This window comes from Brachycentrus maculatus, unplaced genomic scaffold (genome assembly GCF_059751285.1).
Source record: "Brachycentrus maculatus isolate JH-2025_06_01 unplaced genomic scaffold, ASM5975128v1 h1tg000262l, whole genome shotgun sequence".
In the NCBI taxonomy this organism is placed as follows: Eukaryota; Metazoa; Arthropoda; class Insecta; order Trichoptera; family Brachycentridae; genus Brachycentrus; species Brachycentrus maculatus.
In genome coordinates, this window is record NW_028281013.1 from 357,595 (window position 1) to 377,994 (window position 20,400).

At 30.5% G+C, this 20,400-nt stretch overlaps 1 protein-coding gene across 1 annotated transcript in view; it reads right to left on the reverse strand.

Annotated features, from left to right (window-relative positions):
* The window catches only part of LOC148305779 (uncharacterized), a 52,955-nt gene extending 40,354 nt beyond the window's left edge, over positions 1–12,601 (reverse strand). The window contains exons 1-2 of the mRNA XM_088266144.1: positions 12,463–12,601; positions 2,445–2,551 (exon numbers count right to left, since the gene is read on the reverse strand). Coding sequence (XP_088122270.1) covers positions 2,445–2,544 — 100 coding nt within the window. The 5' untranslated portion in view covers positions 2,545–2,551; positions 12,463–12,601. The remainder of the gene's footprint in view (positions 1–2,444; positions 2,552–12,462) is intronic.
* Positions 12,602–20,400: the final 7,799 nt, after the last annotated feature.

Genomic DNA, 20,400 nt, shown 5'->3' on the forward strand with positions numbered 1-20,400 from the left:
ATATTAACTGTCGAAAAGAGGCAATCACGTTAACCGTGCTGTGCTTTACGTAGACTACGTAGGCTCTGCAACCTGCGTAAGGTGCAACATTTGTCCCGGGTGTCCCCATCCCATTGTGTCCCGGGGAACGTGACATGGTAGGAACAAGGGTGTATTTACGTAGCTACATATATATAAACTAACCATCAAAAATGATAATCTGAGATTTATAGTTACGTTGACTTAAGGTATAAAAATCCCTCATATGTATAAAAAAGGTGTATTTTGTCATACATTTTCATGTTTATTTATTTCCAATGAAGAAAAAACAGCGTTGAATGAAAAAAATCAATACACATGTTCCGTTCAAAATGTGTAGGTATAAAGCGTTCACTTATAAATTGCATATGCACCTTACCATACATTACGTACAGCCTGTCGCATATTATTTGCTCAAAATTGCCACATTAACGTTATGCTTTTCCAAATGTAGTATTATCATTTTATGCATAAATTAACCACTGTTTAATATAGTCCCAGGTCACGGGTTATAGTACACTTTTCGGAATACGATTGTGCTATGACGCATTCCATTGTATACATAAGTAAATACTAACATAATTGTCTTACAAATATGTACCTAATTGTTAAGAAGATATATACTACATGCTATTGATAAAACCTAATACACATCTATTTACAAACGATAAAAATAATATATGCCTTGGTACACGCTTGTAAACAATGCAGTTATAAGAATTCATAACTTATAATATTTTAAAATTATAAATATGAAGATACGAATTATCCATAAATATTATTGACATCCCGTTTCTTTAAAAATAACAAAATTTAACACAAAATATTTCTAAATTATAGTTCTGCTATTTTGCAAATTAAATTGCCGGAAAGCTTTCACCTCAAACTTCACATTGGCGTAGTGCAGATTGGTGCACGGCTAAATTGACTCAATACTAAAGTTGTTGTTTGGTGTGTATCAAAGTAATTAAGTAATTTAGTGTCAGAGGCTGAGAGTGATATGTAGTAATTCTCTACGACTCGAGGGAAATGTGAAAATAATGCGCAAACTCTCCAAGATTCTTCTGTTTTCATAAATAATAATAACGATCTACTCAAGAGATTACCTACATCTTGTAGAATAATGTTGTAATCTATAGAGAGCGATAAGGATGAAAATTTCCTACGGTCGACTTGTTACGGATACAATAAGTCACTTATCTACTTGAACCAGTACTTGCTACCAATGATAGAGAGACGAATGTTCACTTTCGTATATAAATACTAATGTATGCCATATTTTATGTTCAGAGAGTAAATTAATTAATCATTTTTTTTATTTATTGACTTGGCGTTTAATTTGTAGAACTCCATTTTAATTTATGTATTAATTTTAAATCAAACACAGATTTTTTGAGTCTACTAAGTTGTATTTTATTAACAAAAAACACATAAAAAATTATATTCTGACAATTGTTTCGCCTATTTAGGGCATTATCAAACGAATGTCGTTCGTTTGATAATGCCCTAACAAGGCGAAACAATTGTCACAATATAATTTTTTATGTGTTTTTTGTTAATAAAATACAACTTAGTAGACTCAAAAATCTGTATTTGATTTAAAATTAATACATAAATGAATTGATCAATGTTTGAACGACATATCGAAGAACGCTATAATTATGTTAATACGTATTGTCAGAATGTAGTAGGGGAAGGATCCTCATCCCATTCGTCGAAATGTAAATAGTAATTAATGTCATTTTAAGATCATGAACATGTAAGTAACGCGTATCAAGCATGTGTGCAAGTAGAATTATTTGATCTACTAATACGACAGATAAAGAGATGAGGAAGTTGACCTGGACGAAGTTCTTAATAATATGGGCAAACTATGAAATTCTCGTGCATTCACACGCCCGGCGGAGATTACTCGAGAATTAGAGACTGTCAAGTCGTGGGTCGTGGGATGAGGAATGTAACAGGAATGTGAGAGACTGAGGAGGTGTAACAACAAGTTTAGAGTAGTTTCCCATAAGAGTTTCTTTCACAGGCGCATTCATTCCTAATAGAATTCCCAACTATCCGTTTGTGTGGCCGGATGTATGCGGAGATTATTTCATATTACACACAATACAAATATAAATGTACCTACATATAATATGATACATACGAAGTGAATTCCGATAGCGTTTTGTCATTCGTAGCGATTCGAACATTTTTAATTTTAGAAATACAAAATTGATATTTTACTCTAATACCGTTGACCTAAAAAACGATGAAAATTATAAACATAACTTTAGCTTTTACATTTCATTTATAAGAGGACTTTTCATTTTGTATTTAAATAATTAAATGAAAAATACAATTGAAATTAACCTATACATGAACTTATACATGACTGGTTAAAAATTGAGTAGAAAACAGTAAAAAAAAACACAACTTACCATTAGTATCAGTATCATCACTGCTGGAGTAAGCTCTCGAGTGTTGAAGCATTGTAGCTGCTCTGGACAGCACTTCCAGTGGACTCTCCACTGACTCCATCTTGTTTCTAAAAAGTAATGATAGGTCATTATTTTTTTTTAAACAAACATCGATGTTTGACGTTAAAGGTTTGATAAAACTATCGCGTACAATAAATTATGTATAAAATTGCTTACAATGCACTCGACTTAGTCTGTTGAATTGTGGAGCTTGAGACATTCAAATTTTGGTTTTGCATTTAAATGAAGATTGGGTTTAAACGACTTAGATGCACATGCATATCACCTATACAATTACAAACAAAGTTTCAAGAAAAGATTTTTTCTTCAAAACACCGAGAAATAATCGCATAATCATACCATATATGGTCGTATGTACTTTTATAAATTAATGGATTTAAAATAGTACTCGAAGGACTATTTTAGAAGACAAATAATTTTTCTTATTAAACAAAGGCCAAATTAGGTAGATATATTAAGCGAGTATGCGTGAATACCACGCGCACACTCTAGACATGAGATATATAATAATACGTTGGTTGGGTACGAAATTCTTTGGCGTCTCTGAGTTGTTATTTCCCCACTGTAGGAAATATATTTTGGCAGTAGACCATTGATATTATAAGTCTAGGAATTCCCTCGCCGCGAATACGCACTAACTATACACCATTAACTATACACGTAAACGTAGGCAGTAGGCACCCAAATTCCAAATAATGTTACCCAGGTTACATCGGCTTCAGTAACAACTTAATCAAATCGTTCGTTTATTTTTATACTTTAATAGTCCCGCAAAAATCAAATAGATATCTGAAAATACTCACACAATACCAAAGTATTATCACAACAAAAGCATATTTGTAAATCATAAAAATGTCACATTTTCATATTATATCAACTAGATACCCCTTAATCCATGTATGTAAATTAATTTAATCGTATTTTGTATTTTGTCAATTTGTAAAACTTAACTACACATTTGTAATTCTACTATTTTTCGTATACGCTGTTTTGGTTATGTCTAAAAAACTCGTTTTAAATGACTTCGACGATTTGATTGTGAAAAAAACGTAGTCTCAAAACTAAATAGCCTTCGATTTTTCTATGCTGCGGGTTTCCCAGCCCTTCGCATCTCATTATATCAGCAATTGTCGAATAAACAAAAAAAAAGCAAAAAAGCGTGCTCCTAGAAATCAACTGATACCTTTTTCTCTAAACCTTTTTCCTTTGCATTCCTTATTATCATAAAATTGTAATTTATGTTTTTTTAACTGTTCAAGTACTATCTACCCTCTGATTGCAAACAGCTATATACGGTATAAACGTTTTGATCAATATCACAAGTCTGTTTTTGGCTGGTTGGAAGAAATTGATTTTTAGTAATAAGCCCGCCAATGTACTAATTTCCTTTCTGTACATGATGTTTAAATAAATAAATAAAATGTAATAAACAATCACACTAAAAATACTATAGAAGAATTTAGAAGAGTTTTACCGTACAGTAAAGTATTGTTTGACAAACCATACCCTTTTGACAATTGTTTCTAAAAATTTATGGCAAAGTACATCGGGGGGACCCTTTACAGTTTTAGAGACAATCGGTAAAGATCTCGAAGTGTGTGAAGAAAGGCCCGTTACTCTGTTTCAACATATATTAACATAGTTGCCGAAGTGTTTCTCTGAAACACATAAAAAGTTAAAGTAGTGATACTTACTATAAACAATAATAATAATAATAATAAATTGCACAATTGAGCAAGATATATTTTTTACCATCCGACAAAGACGAAGAAGAATAATGGAGGTCTGGCTTAAGGCTTACGATCTGTCATAGGCTGGTTGTAAACAAGTATCTGTACACACTTAAAATGACGTGAACTGAGATATTAGAGACCTCTACACGGACGTGCTTTACCGAGTGATTCCTTTTCTCCATATTATCGTTTGGGACAAATCGCACGAATAGTGTACATGCAGTTCCACCGGGCAAGGTGCGTCCAAATTATAAAAAAAAGGTACCACGTGCTTTATCGTTCGATATCTAGGGAATGTGTAGGTACTCCACTTTTGACAAGTGAACCACACTTTCTGCAGTGTAAATCGCGTAATCCAAATGAATTATTTTTGGTGCAAAACAACTTGAAGTTCCTGATCAATTAAAAAAATATATTATTTTTTGACATCTCATCAAAGATGAAGAAGAATATGGAAGTCTGGGCATTTACCGGGCTTACGACCGTCATAGGCTGGTTTGAGTGATCACTTTACACACGTGTAACATTCACCAATTCTACCCATTATTGACAACCACACTACTCAAATTCTTGGAAGTTCTATATATATGAACCAATTTAGAAACCTTGTTCATGAATCACTAAAACTTCACTAGAGACATCTATTGGTGAGATGTAAAGAAGCTTTTTATTAAGCAGAAACTCTTATATTAGTATGTGAGATCCGAATCCCGGATTATAATCACACACATGAGAAACGCCAGAAAATACCATTTTCATTTTTATTATTAAGCTTATAATTTGACCAGATAATTTATTTACAACATTTTGAGTGTGTCCAAATACTTGTTCACAAAATCTGGATTATCTCCAATTACAGGAGTTATTTTCATATTATTTTTTGACATCTCATCAAAGATGAAGAAGAATATGGAAGTCTGGGCATTTACCGGGCTTACGACCGTCATAGGCTGGTTTGAGTGATCACTTTACACACGTGTAACATTCACCAATTCTACCCATTCTGCTTAATAAAAAGCTTCTTTACATCTCACCAATAGATGTCTCTAGTGAAGTTTTAGTGATTCATGAACAAGGTTTCTAAATTGGTTCATATATATAGAACTTCCAAGAATTTGAGTAGTGTGGTTGTCAATAATGGGTAGAATTGGTGAATGTTACACGTGTGTAAAGTGATCACTCAAACCAGCCTATGACGGTCGTAAGCCCGGTAAATGCCCAGACTTCCATATTCTTCTTCATCTTTGATGAGATGTCAAAAAATAATATGAAAATAACTCCTGTAATTGGAGATAATCCAGATTTTGTGAACAAGTATTTGGACACACTCAAAATGTTGTAAATAAATTATCTGGTCAAATTATAAGCTTAATAATAAAAATGAAAATGGTATTTTCTGGCGTTTCTCATGTGTGTGATTATAATCCGGGATTCGGATCTCACATACTAATATAAGAGTTTCTGCTTAATAAAAAGCTTCTTTACATCTCACCAATAGATGTCTCTAGTGAAGTTTTAGTGATTCATGAACAAGGTTTCTAAATTGGTTCATATATATAGAACTTCCAAGAATTTGAGTAGTGTGGTTGTCAATAATGGGTAGAATTGGTGAATGTTACACGTGTGTAAAGTGATCACTCAAACCAGCCTATGACGGTCGTAAGCCCGGTAAATGCCCAGACTTCCATATTCTTCTTCATCTTTGATGAGATGTCAAAAAATAATATGAAAATAACTCCTGTAATTGGAGATAATCCAGATTTTGTGAACAAGTATTTGGACACACTCAAAATGTTGTAAAAAAATATATACAGATGACCAACTCGGGAGTCACGTTAAGGTCGCAACATAATTTTCGCTAAATCCAGGTAACATCTTACGTAATGTTACGCGGATTAAGATTATTTTTCTTTCTTAAAACAACGTATTTGCATTGTAAAAATAACTTTTCCTTCGAAATAATTAAATGTTTTTAAAAAGAGTTCTTGAAAGGTAAGGAATTAAGATTTTTTTCTACATAATATGTTATATTTAACATATTCCAAAAAACAAAAAAAAATTAATATGCATTCTTTAAAAAAAATCAGGCGTAAATAGACTCTGGTGGCCTCCGGTGGAATGAATTCTGTGTTTGCGATTATCCCCTCAACCCTTTGAACGAGTTAAGCAAAAAATAAAAGTTGATTTAAAAATTAAAATTTTCTATAAAAAAATAAGGTATTCTATAAAACTCCCTTTATTTCCTTTTCTTTGTTTACTTTAGTCCATGGCTTGTAAAAACCAGGGACTATATGTCCATGGCTTTTACAACCCATGGACAAAGGAGAAAAAAATTCGGGCGACTAGTCGATTTACGCGTGCAAAGGGTTAAGGGCGCAATTTAAAATTTTGGAAATGGTTTAAATACCTTTTTACATATATATAACACACCATATTTCGGTAGTGTAAAGGCAAAGGGGTATATCTGTTTCAGACCAAATTTTACAGGATAGCAAAAACAAACTTGTGAAACTCATTTGTTTTATGTATTTTTATATGTACATATCTCAATAAAACTAAATAAGTATTGTGACTACAGCTATATGCTTTTGCCAGATTATGGAATACACTATTTTAGACATTTTGTGGAACAAACATAGAAAATGAAAATTTTTACAGATTATCCCTTTGCCATAACACTACCGATTTAAGCTGTATTTTTTTTTATGTGTGACGATATTAATATGGCACATCTAAATTATTATAACGCACGAAAAATGGTGTTGAAATGGTAAAGTGGACATGGCTGACACGAGTTACGGACGAGAGGCGGTCGAGCAGCGCGCGGCGAGGCGCTGTAGCCACACGGTACAAGTCTGTTAGCCTTCACATTCCGCGACTGCGATGCGATCGTAGCGCATCGCCAGTACCAGTGAAAAATCAAGTCATGCTTATATCAAATCGGGCGCGGATTTTAAATAAACAAAGGTTAACAACATTTTGAGTGTGTCCAAACACTTGTTCACAAATCTGGATTATCTCCAATTATAGGAATTAATTATAATACTATTTTTTGACATCTCAACATAGATGCAGAAGAATATGGATGTCTGGGCATTTACGGGGCTTACGACCGTCAAAGGCTGGTTTAAGTGAACACTTTACACACGTGTAATATTCACGACTTCAACCCATGATTGACAACCACACTACTCAAATTCTTGGAAGTTCTATTTATATATATATATATATATATATATATATATATATATATATATATATATATATATATATATATATATATATATATATATATATATATATAGTAAATGATTCAATTTTGAAACATTAATTACTAGAAATTTCACGAGTTCATCTATTATCTACATATCTATGGGTAGAATTGGTGAATGATACACGCGTGTAAATTTTTCACTGAAACCAGCATATGACGGTCGTAAGTCCCGTAAATGCCAAGACTTCCATATTTTTCTTCATTTATGTTGAGATGTCTAAAAATAATGCGAAACAAAGGTTACGCAGACCAGCACTAAAAATGTAACACGTGTTTTGGTATTAAGTTGGGTTACTATTGTTTTTTCATTATGAAACAATAGTGGATGGAGCACTGAAATCAGTTACAGCAAATGAAAACCTTTCCTCGAAAGCTAAACTGGCAGAACACAACGGAGTCCTGGATCCAACCCTAATGTATGGGAAGTAAAGCATGGAGTTGGCAACATAAGCATGAAAGTATGAATGCAGTCGAAATGAGATCTCTCAGAAGAATGTGTGGGAAAAACTATGTATGACAGATGTTCGAATGGTGAAATAAGGAAGGAATGCAGATAAGCACTATGCGATAAAATTAAGAAAGGTATGTTGAGATGGTTTGGACAGTGGAACGAATGAGAGAGGAAAGAACACTAAAACAAATTTATGAGGCGAATGTAGTAGAAAATAGAAGCAGAAGAAGACCGAGAAAAACTTGGCACGATCAGGTATGTCAAATACTTAAAAGCGGTCAGGTTAGGAGTCGAAATAATCGGCGGGTGTGTATGAGGAGATGCGTAAACGTGGAAGAGGCGAAGAATGTTTGCAAAGGCACAGTGGTGTGTCGTTTTATTCTCTATGCCTACCCCTGCGGGGAAATGGCGTGATGGTTAGTTGGTTAGTTAAACAATAGCACGGTTAAAATTTTGTTACGAATAAAGTTTTATACATAAATAGTTTGTCTAAAAAAGTATCTCAAAAATAGTAAAATTTATAGAAATAAAAAATATAAATACTTATCCTTTTCAATCCTTTTTTTGTCGTTTCGAGGAATTAAGATAATTTTGTACATGTGACGTCATTTTATATATATTTATATATATATATATATATATATATATATATATATATATATATATATATATATATAAATATATATAAATATATATATATATATATATATATATATATATACATATATATATATATATATATATATATATATATATATATATATATATATATATATATATATATATATATATATATATATATATATATATACATACAAGATAGTCCTTATGTTTCATTTGGCCACATATATGTTAGGTTTAGGTCGAACGGGAAAAAAACGCAAGGGTAAGACTAAAAAAAAATATGTCGCTTATGCCCTATACGTATTTGTTACGACAGTTATATGTTTAGTTTTTATCTCTAAAATCTACAATATTAAATACAGTAAACCTCCCTATAACGTTGAGATAGGAACCGCGTTATCGGAGCGAACGTTATAGAAGGTTAATGCTTTTAAACAATGTTAAATTACTCATTTCAGTCATTTTTACTGATTAAAATGTATAAATACAATTTAAAAAAAATAACACCCTATTAAGTTTCCTCCTAAAAAGCGGTACCAATCTCAACGTTATAGGGGGTTTACTGTAAATCATAAAGATCGCCTGCTTTAACGATTAACTATCGGTCTCGACTCCGGAATTATACCAGGAATGGTGTAGTTTCGAAGTCATGCTACTAGATAAATATAAAAACTAGTAAAAAGATAAATTAAACAAACTAATTTTTATTATTTATTTTAAAGTTTAAAAATTACACTTTTCATTTAAAATGTTAAATGTAAAAAAGTGATTACCTGTCTATGACTACTCATAAGTCCTGTAATTACCCAGACTTCTATATTCTTCTTCATCTATGCAGACATGTTAAAACGTAAATAACTAATGTGGAGAATCCTAGATTTGTGAACAAGTGTTTGGACATATTCAAAATGTTGAAAATATAAAAACGTCAGTAATACAAGTCTATAATTTGCAATAGCGATGAAACCAGGCATTGAAAAGTCCAAAAAATTGTCATTGAAAGAAATAATAATTCTCTCATTTACTTAAATGTCATTTTCAAACATAGACATAAAACGCTTATTTTAACCTTTTACCACATTTAATGTTTTTTTTACGTTAGTTATCGAAGCAAATTAAACATGAAAGTTTATTGAGTAGTGTTTAGTATTGAAACGGAATAAAAGTTTAATGCAGTCGGGGTCAACTGCTTCAAGCTGCCAAAGTTGTGCACTCAGCAGTTTCGATACAAAATTCTCATGCCTCGCACACTCGATCGCGAGTCGACAGTTATTCGACTCGATCGCTCTATACGCCAGTATCCGCGAAAAGAGATTTTTTTATCGAAACTGCATATTGTTCAACTGCGACCGCTTGAAGCAGTCGACTCCGACGTTTCAAACTGCTAGTCCATTTAATATAACTGCTAATCTAAGTTTAGTAGCAGATAATGTACCTGGGTTGTAACAATTTTTCTGTAGCGAAAATGCACAAAAACCACCAATTGACGAATTATGCTTCAAACTTTACGGGTATAGCGGACAATGGAGTGAGGAATGCCTCAAGATTTCACGGCTAGACATTCCGGCGGGAGTACTCTTTATCATAAAACCCTTGGGCTTGGCCATAATGCAGTCGGCCATATTTCACCTAATAATAGATATTTTATAAAAACGACAAAATACATGGAATAATGGTGAACATGTGAACTTTACATAAGATTACAACTAGTACTACCATCACGCCGTTTCTCCGCAGGGGTAGGCAGAAAGGATGGAACGCCACATTCTTCTGTCCAATACATGTATATAAATACATAATATGTACGCAGTCGGCCATATTTCACCAGAGAGATTTAATAAAAACGACAAAATTCATGGAATAATAGATAAACATATGAACTTTATATATTCTACTACTACTACTACTACCATCACGCCGTTTCCCCGCAGGGGTAGGCAGAAAATTTGGAACGCCACACTCTTCTGTCCTATACATGTAGGTTTATAAATACATATGTAATATACAAATATACAAACTTGGGGTGGGTACCAAAAATAGAAGTGCGATGCGCTCGCGTTCTGCTCCCCCTGTTATAATATAACCAAGAGGGTAAGAAAAAACATGTGTTGGTTTCCATGTACCTACTTTGAATGTTAAGAGGGTTGTTTCTATACTTTCGAATCTTAAGTTTTAATCTAAAGAGACGCATACAAACAAGATATAAAACTTATAACAAGTTAAAACTTGAAAAAAAAATACCAGATTTAGTAAGTAAAATATTTACATAGGTATGTACTATGCACATTCAATTATATCGAAGCGTCCTCGAGCAGTATTTGAAAATGGCGTTTTATAAATTATCCAAAATGACTAAAGCATAATGTGCGCAATATTCTACGATGACAAAATAAGGGTTGACACAGTTGATAGACCTGTCAACTCTTTAAAAGTGGTTAACGAAAAATAGTAAAAAAACGCAACCTTTTATCACTTGTATTCGTTCTATCATTTACCATCAATTACGAAATTTTTAGCATTGAATCGCGTGTTTTTTTAAATATTTTTAGCGAGCCAGACGACATGTTTTCATCTTATGTTGGCTAGTAATCGAAGAAAATAATTATTTGGATTAATAACAAAAACCAACAGTCTCAGCGATGTTTTTTCAATGAATGATTGCAAAGGGAAAGCATACATACTTACGTATTATAAATTTTATCCAAATTTGTACTTATTGCCGTTGCATTAAACATAACGAAACGAGCTGCGTTTCTATGAATTGTAAATAATGGTTTTGATTGGACGAGATAATGAAGATAGCTTTTTGTACGGATTTTTCGTTACAAGGTTTTAACGAAATTTGTGAAAACGGATATAATAATGACATTATTTTGTTGGCCTATTGATGGTTTATCAAGTTTGCGACTTTATCAGACTGATCAGAATTTTAATTGAGAATTAAATTTGGAAGAGAAATCTATGTAGGACAAATATTCCAAATTATTAAATTTCATTTTTGACTAAAATTTTGCGAAGTGTGATTGTTTTGCGGTGGGGAATGCGGAGGGGGCAAGAATTGTTTATTTGTATAATTTTTTGATTTTGGATGGAATAGTGTATCTCGTTGTAGCCGTCATGTTTTTTTTTTGATAATCGTTACGTTTTACCTACTAAGTCTATATTTTAATTGTCACGAAGACATGGGTGCTTTAAACCGAAAGAGAGAGTAAGAGGCGGCAGTGGGTAGTTTGTAATGGCAACCTTTGTATGGCGGCCGGTGGAATGCGCCCGACAGCTGCGGCGCGGCCCCCCGGCTTCTAGGTTAGGTAGGTACTCACAACGAAACTTGCTGGCTACAAGCAGCCCTCTCTTACTATAATGTTGGCAACATTCAGCAAATCGAAATTCAAATTTTATACCGCGCGATAAAATAAAACAGCAAAAAATCTCATCACTCAAAGTGTACAAAAAGATATCTTTGGATATTTTTTTTACTTCAACAAGATATTATTTATGTTTATTAAGTACACATTTATGTTGATAATTTTATCAACAATTTAAGATACAATTTTTTCCCTAAGTATTGTCATATTTGCTTAACAAGCCGGATTACCTTAATTATTAGGAGTTAAAGGAGTTAAACTTCTCTTAAAATTATGTCTTCATTGCAAAAATATAAATCGATATTTTTTCATAACTTTAATTAACAATATATTATTGTATGACCGGTCAAGCGAATAAAAAAAAACCAAGGAAAGGGATTTTTACATATTTTATGAGAAAAATATTTATTAAAAAAAAAAGCAAAAAAGTATAAAAAAATTAATAATAAACAAGATGTTAAAAACGTTATTTTTAATACGTAAGTGTGGACAATAATAAATACAATTTTACCTTTTTATAGCTGGTTTCGTTTATAGTCTTCGGAAACGGTTATAGAAGCAGATATACCATCACAAAACACTGGAATTTGGTAAACAAAATTCACTAAATATTACGATAACAACTCGAGCTGATTAACATTTTATGGAGAAAAAGAAGGTTCTCATAGCTTAAATATCACATTAAAATAATGTGTTATTAAAACAGCTTAATTTTAGTAGATTCATAATACACAGTCTCCAAATAATCGACAAAAACTATTATTTTGTAGTACGTTCGGAAAAAAATCAATACTTTGCAGGGTTATGCGGGTACGACCGCATTCCATTGATGTTTTCTATAGAAAAATATAAAAAACAACACCCGAATACTATCAAATAGCTCCGTAACAATGTTTTACACGACGTTTATTATTATTTAAAAGTAATTCAAAACACCGGTTACAATGAAAAAACGACCGCTCGCCACCGATATATTTGATGAATTAATAATATTTGACATTTGTGCCCAGCCTGCCGCCAACGGAATGTGGAATGCGAGTTATTCTTGTGCTGCCATCTGCGGGCAAACTCGCCAACTAACATCGCTGGCTCGAACCGCTGGCTCCCATCTGATTGCCCCACCTACATAGTGCTAAACATTTGTATAGTTAGGTAAGTACCTACATAGGTACCCATCTACCGGTTCGCGCGCAATCTATTGGTGCATTGTGTGATAATTATTATTGGGAAAACGGCGTAAGGGAAGCCAATGTAAAACATGAAATGTTCACTTTATTTAATCAGCTTGTTTTCTATGTCGAATGGACGGTGTTTAAGTTCATGATTTTTTATTATTATTTTCAGTTACGACTGCATATACGCAATGCACCAACTTTTTCAAGGATAAACATTCATATTTGATGCATTTCTTAGTTTATTTTCCAAAATGTTTATCTATTTGACTCAAAAAGGTAAAAAGTACGTTACCACTTTTTACGTAATATATTATATATGACAAGACAGACTTAATTTTTAATTTTTTATTCATTTAATATATTTACATTTTTATTTATAACATAATACATTTGAATCATTTATACATATGGAGAACTTTTATATTTCGATTCGCTGTGCCTCTCCATAAAAGAGACTGTGCTCTTGTGCTTGGAGAGTTAGTGGAGAGTTATATAATAAAAGATATAATGTTTTTTTTATATATTTTTTCAAGATTTAAATGTATGGATCTTTAATTTTTTTCTTAAGTATTTTTATATGATCTATTTTTTTATTTCTATAGGGAGTTTTTTGAAATGTTTGATTGCCAAATATTTGAAGTTTTGCTGAAATTGCTTGGTGTTGCATTTTGGAGTAGAAAAATCGTTTGAGAATCTCGATGATAATTTTTTTTAAAAATTTAAATAGTTGTCACTCACCCTTTAGTATTTGAAAAATTGCGGTTTTTTTTATAAATGGATTCTATATTTGGGACTTGAAATTTTTTAAATAATAATTTTGTTTGTTATATGATATTTTTTTCAAAATTACTTTAATTATAGTTTTCTGAACTATTTTCATTGAGTTCAGTATGTTGTTGTATGAGCCTCCCCATGCAATAATGCCATACTGTAGTAGTGAGTGTACGATAGCATAGTAAACTCTTTTTAGGTTGTCGATGGTTAGTATGTTTCGAATTCTAATGAATATATTTATGCATTTTCTTATTAGTTTAACTAGTTCATTAATGTGACTATTGTATTTCAAGTGTTGATCTATTATTACACCTAGATATTTTATTTCTTTTTTTGGACATAAAACAGAACATAAGTTTTTGCAATTTGAATCCCTGCAGTCACCATTGTGAATTGTAATTTTTATATTTGTCGGTATTTTGAGTTTATGGAGTTTGATAAAAGAAAACTTTATATCCCTATTTACACACAAACACACACACACACACACACACACACACACACACACACACACACACACACACACACACACAGGAGTAGGCTGCCAATTTTTTAACAAGGGGTTCGCGGGCGGTAGGGAAAGGGGGGGGGGGGTGGTGGTGTATTATTTTGTTTTAACTATCCAAAATACATAATAATGCAAAATAAGAAAAAATACTTAATATGCACATCAAATGTCAACCATCGTCACTAAGTCATTAATAAAATGTATATTGGCCATTCGTTTCGTCATTCCTATGAAGCATTCCTGAGAAATTTTAAAAGGCAACAAAGTTTTATGTTTCATAATACATTTCAACCAACCACTGAAATAACATTTATGTTCTAATTAAATCAGAGAATATTGATTTCTCTAAATTTAACAAGAGGCCCGCCGGCCCAAGTCAATTTTGACAAGGGGCTCGCGCGAGTCTCTCCGAGCCCCTGCAGCGAGTCACCATCTAATATACATGCGTATACAAGTCAACTGACTTACTAAATTTGTAATTATGAGCAAATTTTTATATTATACAATCATTATGCATGGATATGAGATCAATAAAAAAACATCATTTTTAAAATATCGATTTATTGGTGCAGTTTACAGTAAACACACAAAAATCCTGTTTTGATGATATATATATAATATTATTTGTATTATAATATTTTTGGAGATATGTAGTATAGTGTGATGTGTGTTGAAACATAAGTCACTATAATTTGTTTTAATATATATTTTTCTTTCATTTAAAATAAAACAATTTTTGTAGTACATATGTATGTTATGTGTGTACACTGCTACGTACACAGAATGTATTTTATTATACACTCAAGGACCTATTGGTTTTTTTTTCTAAGTGACGCTCAAGCCATTTACAATATTCTAGGTGATCTCGAGTTTGGTCCTCGGCTGTTCATCGAAAAAATAATCTTACACATAGTTGGAATATTATGCTGCAGCGTTATAGATAATAAACAACATCGACGTGCATTAATAAATATTATATCAATAACATACAATATGTTCATCACATTCTAAGTAGGGTATTATCACTACCAAGCAAGAGCACTTTAATTGTACTCTTAAAGTAAATTTCGGTGATTACAAGTTTTTTTTTTACAAATGTCCTAATTCAATAACTTAATTACGGTTTTCATTACCATGTTCGTATTCTTCTTTTTTTATTTCAACGGCAGTTTCAACTTTTAAAAATTAAGTTTTAGTTAAGGTACCTTTATACCTTTAAAGTCTGGTACAATGTGCTTACTAGGTATTTGAATCAAAATACATACACAAATAACGTCGAGGAAGTCGCAGAAGTTCAAATATCCAAAGATTAAGCTCTTGATTTATATCTGTAAATAAAAGGGCATCTACATAACATAATCTTGAGTTTTTTTAGTGATCTTCTAATATGAACGCGTTAGTACCCTATATATATGTATATGTATATATATATATATATATATATATATATATATATATATATATATATATATATATTTATATATATATATATATATATATATATATATATATATATATATATATATATTTATATATATATATATATGTATTTTAACTACCATATTTCAAGCACATAAAAATACTAAACCTATCACAATGGATATAATTTAGGTATTACTTTATATCTATGAATATTCATAAAAAAGATTCATTACTTAGGAAAATCTATTTCATTAAGTTTGGTTCATATTAAACATTTACCATCAACACTTTATTAAACAGAATTAAAAAAAAGGGTAAAATATTTATAACCTAAATAATGAATAAGTGTACATAATATATCAGTAGGTTTGTGCTTTGTTAACATTTATTATGTGTTATAAACTTATATATTCTCCATTTATTCCTCTTAATGTACTTAAAGCACGTCACACTGTGCAAGCACCAAAACAAAAATCGTTTCAAGACTTTGTCAAAAACCTTTTATTTTTCACATTTCATGAGTGTTATCCTAGTAAATGATTAATATATTATTCCTCCGATTATAACATTTTCAATAAAACACGAATTATGCATAAATATTTTTCAGTTAAATTTCTTTTGATTCAACTTCTCACATACGATAAGTTTGCCAGCAAACAATCGATCAATTCAGTTGCACGATCTTTACTAAAATTAAACACAAACGTCTTATGAATACAAAAATTCAAAACGTTGGTTTTTAAATATTTTATTCATTCTAAAACTAAAATTATTCATTATAAACTAATTTCATAATAACTTTTTCGTTTATAAGTAAATATACTAGTTTTAAGATGGTTTCAAAACTGTCAAAAAAGCTTTGGAAAAAACTTTTAGTTTACCAAGTACTTAGGCGACCAAGTTGATACATTCAAATTATTTAGTAAAATTTCTTTACGGTTTTTCATTGTAATTTAACCCCTTCAGACTTGATTGATTCCCTTAGATAAATAGTATTTAATTTTCAGGGTCAGGGAACTTTCAAGAATATTAGTTACATTATTTTTTAAATTTAAAATTGATTTAAAAGAGGTTATAAAATGTGCATACAAATTGTATTACCTCTTGAAAATATAAATAATATTTAATCGTACAGAAAAAAAACTTGAAAGTACTTAAAAGTATTTTCTTGTAATAAATAGACAATCGTAAAATATTTTTTCTTTATTTAATTAAAGTATATATTAAATTGTAATGTCCACCAAGTCTGTAGGACAAACTGTAAGTCTGTAGGAAAAAACCATAATTACTTTATAAAATAAAACAACTTTATTTTTAACCCCTTTTTTTGGTACATTTTTTATCCAACCGGTTTCGACCAGAACATCCTCAGGGATAATCATTTACATACTTTAAACATGGACATGTTTAACCCTGATGATGACAAGGTTCTTATCGAAACCGGTTGGAGAAAAAATGTATCTATGAAAAAGTGGTTAAAAACAAAGTTGTTTTATTTTATAAAGGTTGTAAAATATCTGCAAAGCATCTGCGAAAAACACTTAAGAAAATATAATTACTAAAGAAAACATTCCTAGATAACTTTTATGAAATATAAAATATTAACATTATTTTAGATGCTTTTATGGATTCAGATTCCACTATGTTTGGTAGTTAAAGGAGTCTATAATGAAATAGGAAAAGAAATAATGAGTTATTATTAAAGTTTAAATCATATTCACCATTATGAATCTTTTAAACATTGCTATTATAATTGAAATATTTTTCCACAGACTGATCCGTTAGAAAATGAAAATTACGGGAACTCTTATACAAAATAATTTAGTTCCGGATGATTTCACAATAAATCGTACGATAAGTAAGCGTAATATGGTGTTTGTTTTCTGATGTTTGAGCTGACGTGGAATATTTAGCGATCGCAATATTTCGCAATATTTCAATTCGTTTAATTTACATATACCATATACCTTGATAAAGTAAGACAATTTAATGGTAAAAAAACAATAGTATAGAATAATAAATAAATAATCATAACTAATATTTAATATGTACATACAAGGTTAAAAGGACGGATAATAAACATTAGACTTATATGATTTTCAAAAGTTTACAATGGATATATAAAATAAATATATTTCGTTAGACTATTTTTCACATTTTGCAGTTTTTATTTTAACACTGAACTCAAGTTTGAGTGCATATTTACTGTAGCGAATCAAATTGTCACACATTGTATATTTACTTTACGAGAATATTCACATACATACATGTATATGTATGGTTACGTATTATGTAATTTACAAAATGGTTTTTGGTACAAAAAGTGTACATTTGGCGTTCGAATAATGTAGGTGTAAATCTTACTTTTGAATTAGATACATAATAACCTTCATATACTATATATAACCTCCCATTTTAAAATTATTTTGAGTTTTAAGCATGAACTTTTTACATTAAATTAAAATGCATTTAAATGCCATGTAGATGATATTAGTAATAATACGATATTGTATTTTAGATAGCCAATAAATTATACAGTTGTGGAGAATCTGTTAATGAAAATTGAAATGTATAAAGTAATACGAAAATTGTAATTTTTAAGAAACACCTACTTCATTTTTATTTATGTATGTTTGATTGACAAGCCGATTAAAATAACTATTATGATTATGATATTGAATACAGTATGATGCCAATATGCAATGATTTTTCGCATAATTTCGGTAGTTCAAAAATATTTAACCTGTCTCTGTTTTTAAGTGAAAACTATTGTGTGGTTAAATAAAATAGATTTTTTTTTTAAATTTATAAATATTTGATAAACAATATCGCAATTTACCGACTTAGTTGTGATATTACAAGAAGTTTTTGGTACATTATGCCTAAAACAAAATGCATTTTTCTTATTATTTCAAATTTCCCTTTACGATTCGTATTTCACTGAATGTATGTATTAATGACGTGTGATTTTAATGACATTTAACAAGTAACGTTTAAATGAACTGTATACGATAAATTGATTACATTTTATATTCAAACATATCTCTGTAATATTTTCATTATCACCTACGGAATTGAATCTTTATAAAGATATTCAATTTCGTGCAGTACACAATTTTATAATTAACTAAATAAGGATACAAGTAATCATATTTTTCATAAGGTTCTGTTACAAGCTAATTTCGGTCCCCAAGTTCTCACCTTAGCCAAAAATTACTTTATAGAATCACACGCAATAATAATGAATATAAAATTTTTATGACTAAAATATATGAAAATAGGATATTTCAATAAACAGGATAATAAAACAGGTACTTAATCAGACGGGTTGGTAAAGTCTTTCATTTTCTTACTTTCTTTTTAATTTTATGAATGATAAAAATCATCATAATATGATCATAGTTTATGCTGATAGTGGAACAACCAAAGAGAGGTTCTGAAGGTTAACAGTTAACCTCTCACTCACAGAAAAATAAGATTTTTAAGGGAAAACTCGTCGCTTATAGAAAAGCGTCATATATGTTACTTCATTAAGGTAGAAATAATATTTGGTTTTAACACTAACGATTCTCGAAAAAGCTCTACTTATTAGTAAAACGACGTGGAAATTCAATATTGGTACTGCATTTTTCTTGAAGGTTTTCAAATCAACCGGAAAAAATCTGAAAAAAATCGGAAAAACCGGAAAAAATGATAAATATAAACGATTTCCCCTATTAACTGCAATGATGAAAATTGGTTAAATTCTCATTCCTGAATTTTTCATAGTTTTAGTTATTACGTTGAAATAAATAAAAAATGTTTAATTAAAAAAATAAAACCCTTTTACAATCTCATTGTATATCTGCGGAGATAGGCAGAGATCACGAATACTTGCTATCCCATTTTAGTTTCTTTTGATTTCATCTTTTCCACGGACACTGACATGTTATTATTATTCCTCCTATATTCTCTCTTAATTAAGATATGTGTACATAAAGTGTTCCTGTGCGTTCACCTCAAGTCTTTACATTCAATTTTATTCTTAATTTTTTAAAATTCAACAGCTTAAAAACCGACGATTATTTGTTTCACGATTTGCGTTTATCTTTTTTAATAGTACTTTTCTCTAGTACTCAAAAGAATCTTTTTATTTGATGTCTAAGAAAATATGCTAAATAAACGATTCAATATAATTATATAAGATATTCAGAACTATAATAATTATAATTATGTGCATAAACATGTATCTATGTCTGCTTGCGACATAACAATCACGACTCACTAAAATATATAATATTACGAATATATTTATATAAAACGAGAGTATGGTAGTTTGTTAGGCATTTTTAATTCGACAGGCATCGGGTGAATATTTTACAATAGAATTATACAAAAGGTGAACCGAACACCGTATATGGTAGGATCTAAACCCCGCCATAGTTTATTTTTGTTGCATTGTAAAATTTGCAATGCAAGTAAATCATTTTTAAAAATCATCATATTTTTATATAACGGCCAATATGGAATCACAGTTACTGACATACAATACATACGGAATTGAATATTTCAATTGTAATTAATGATATAG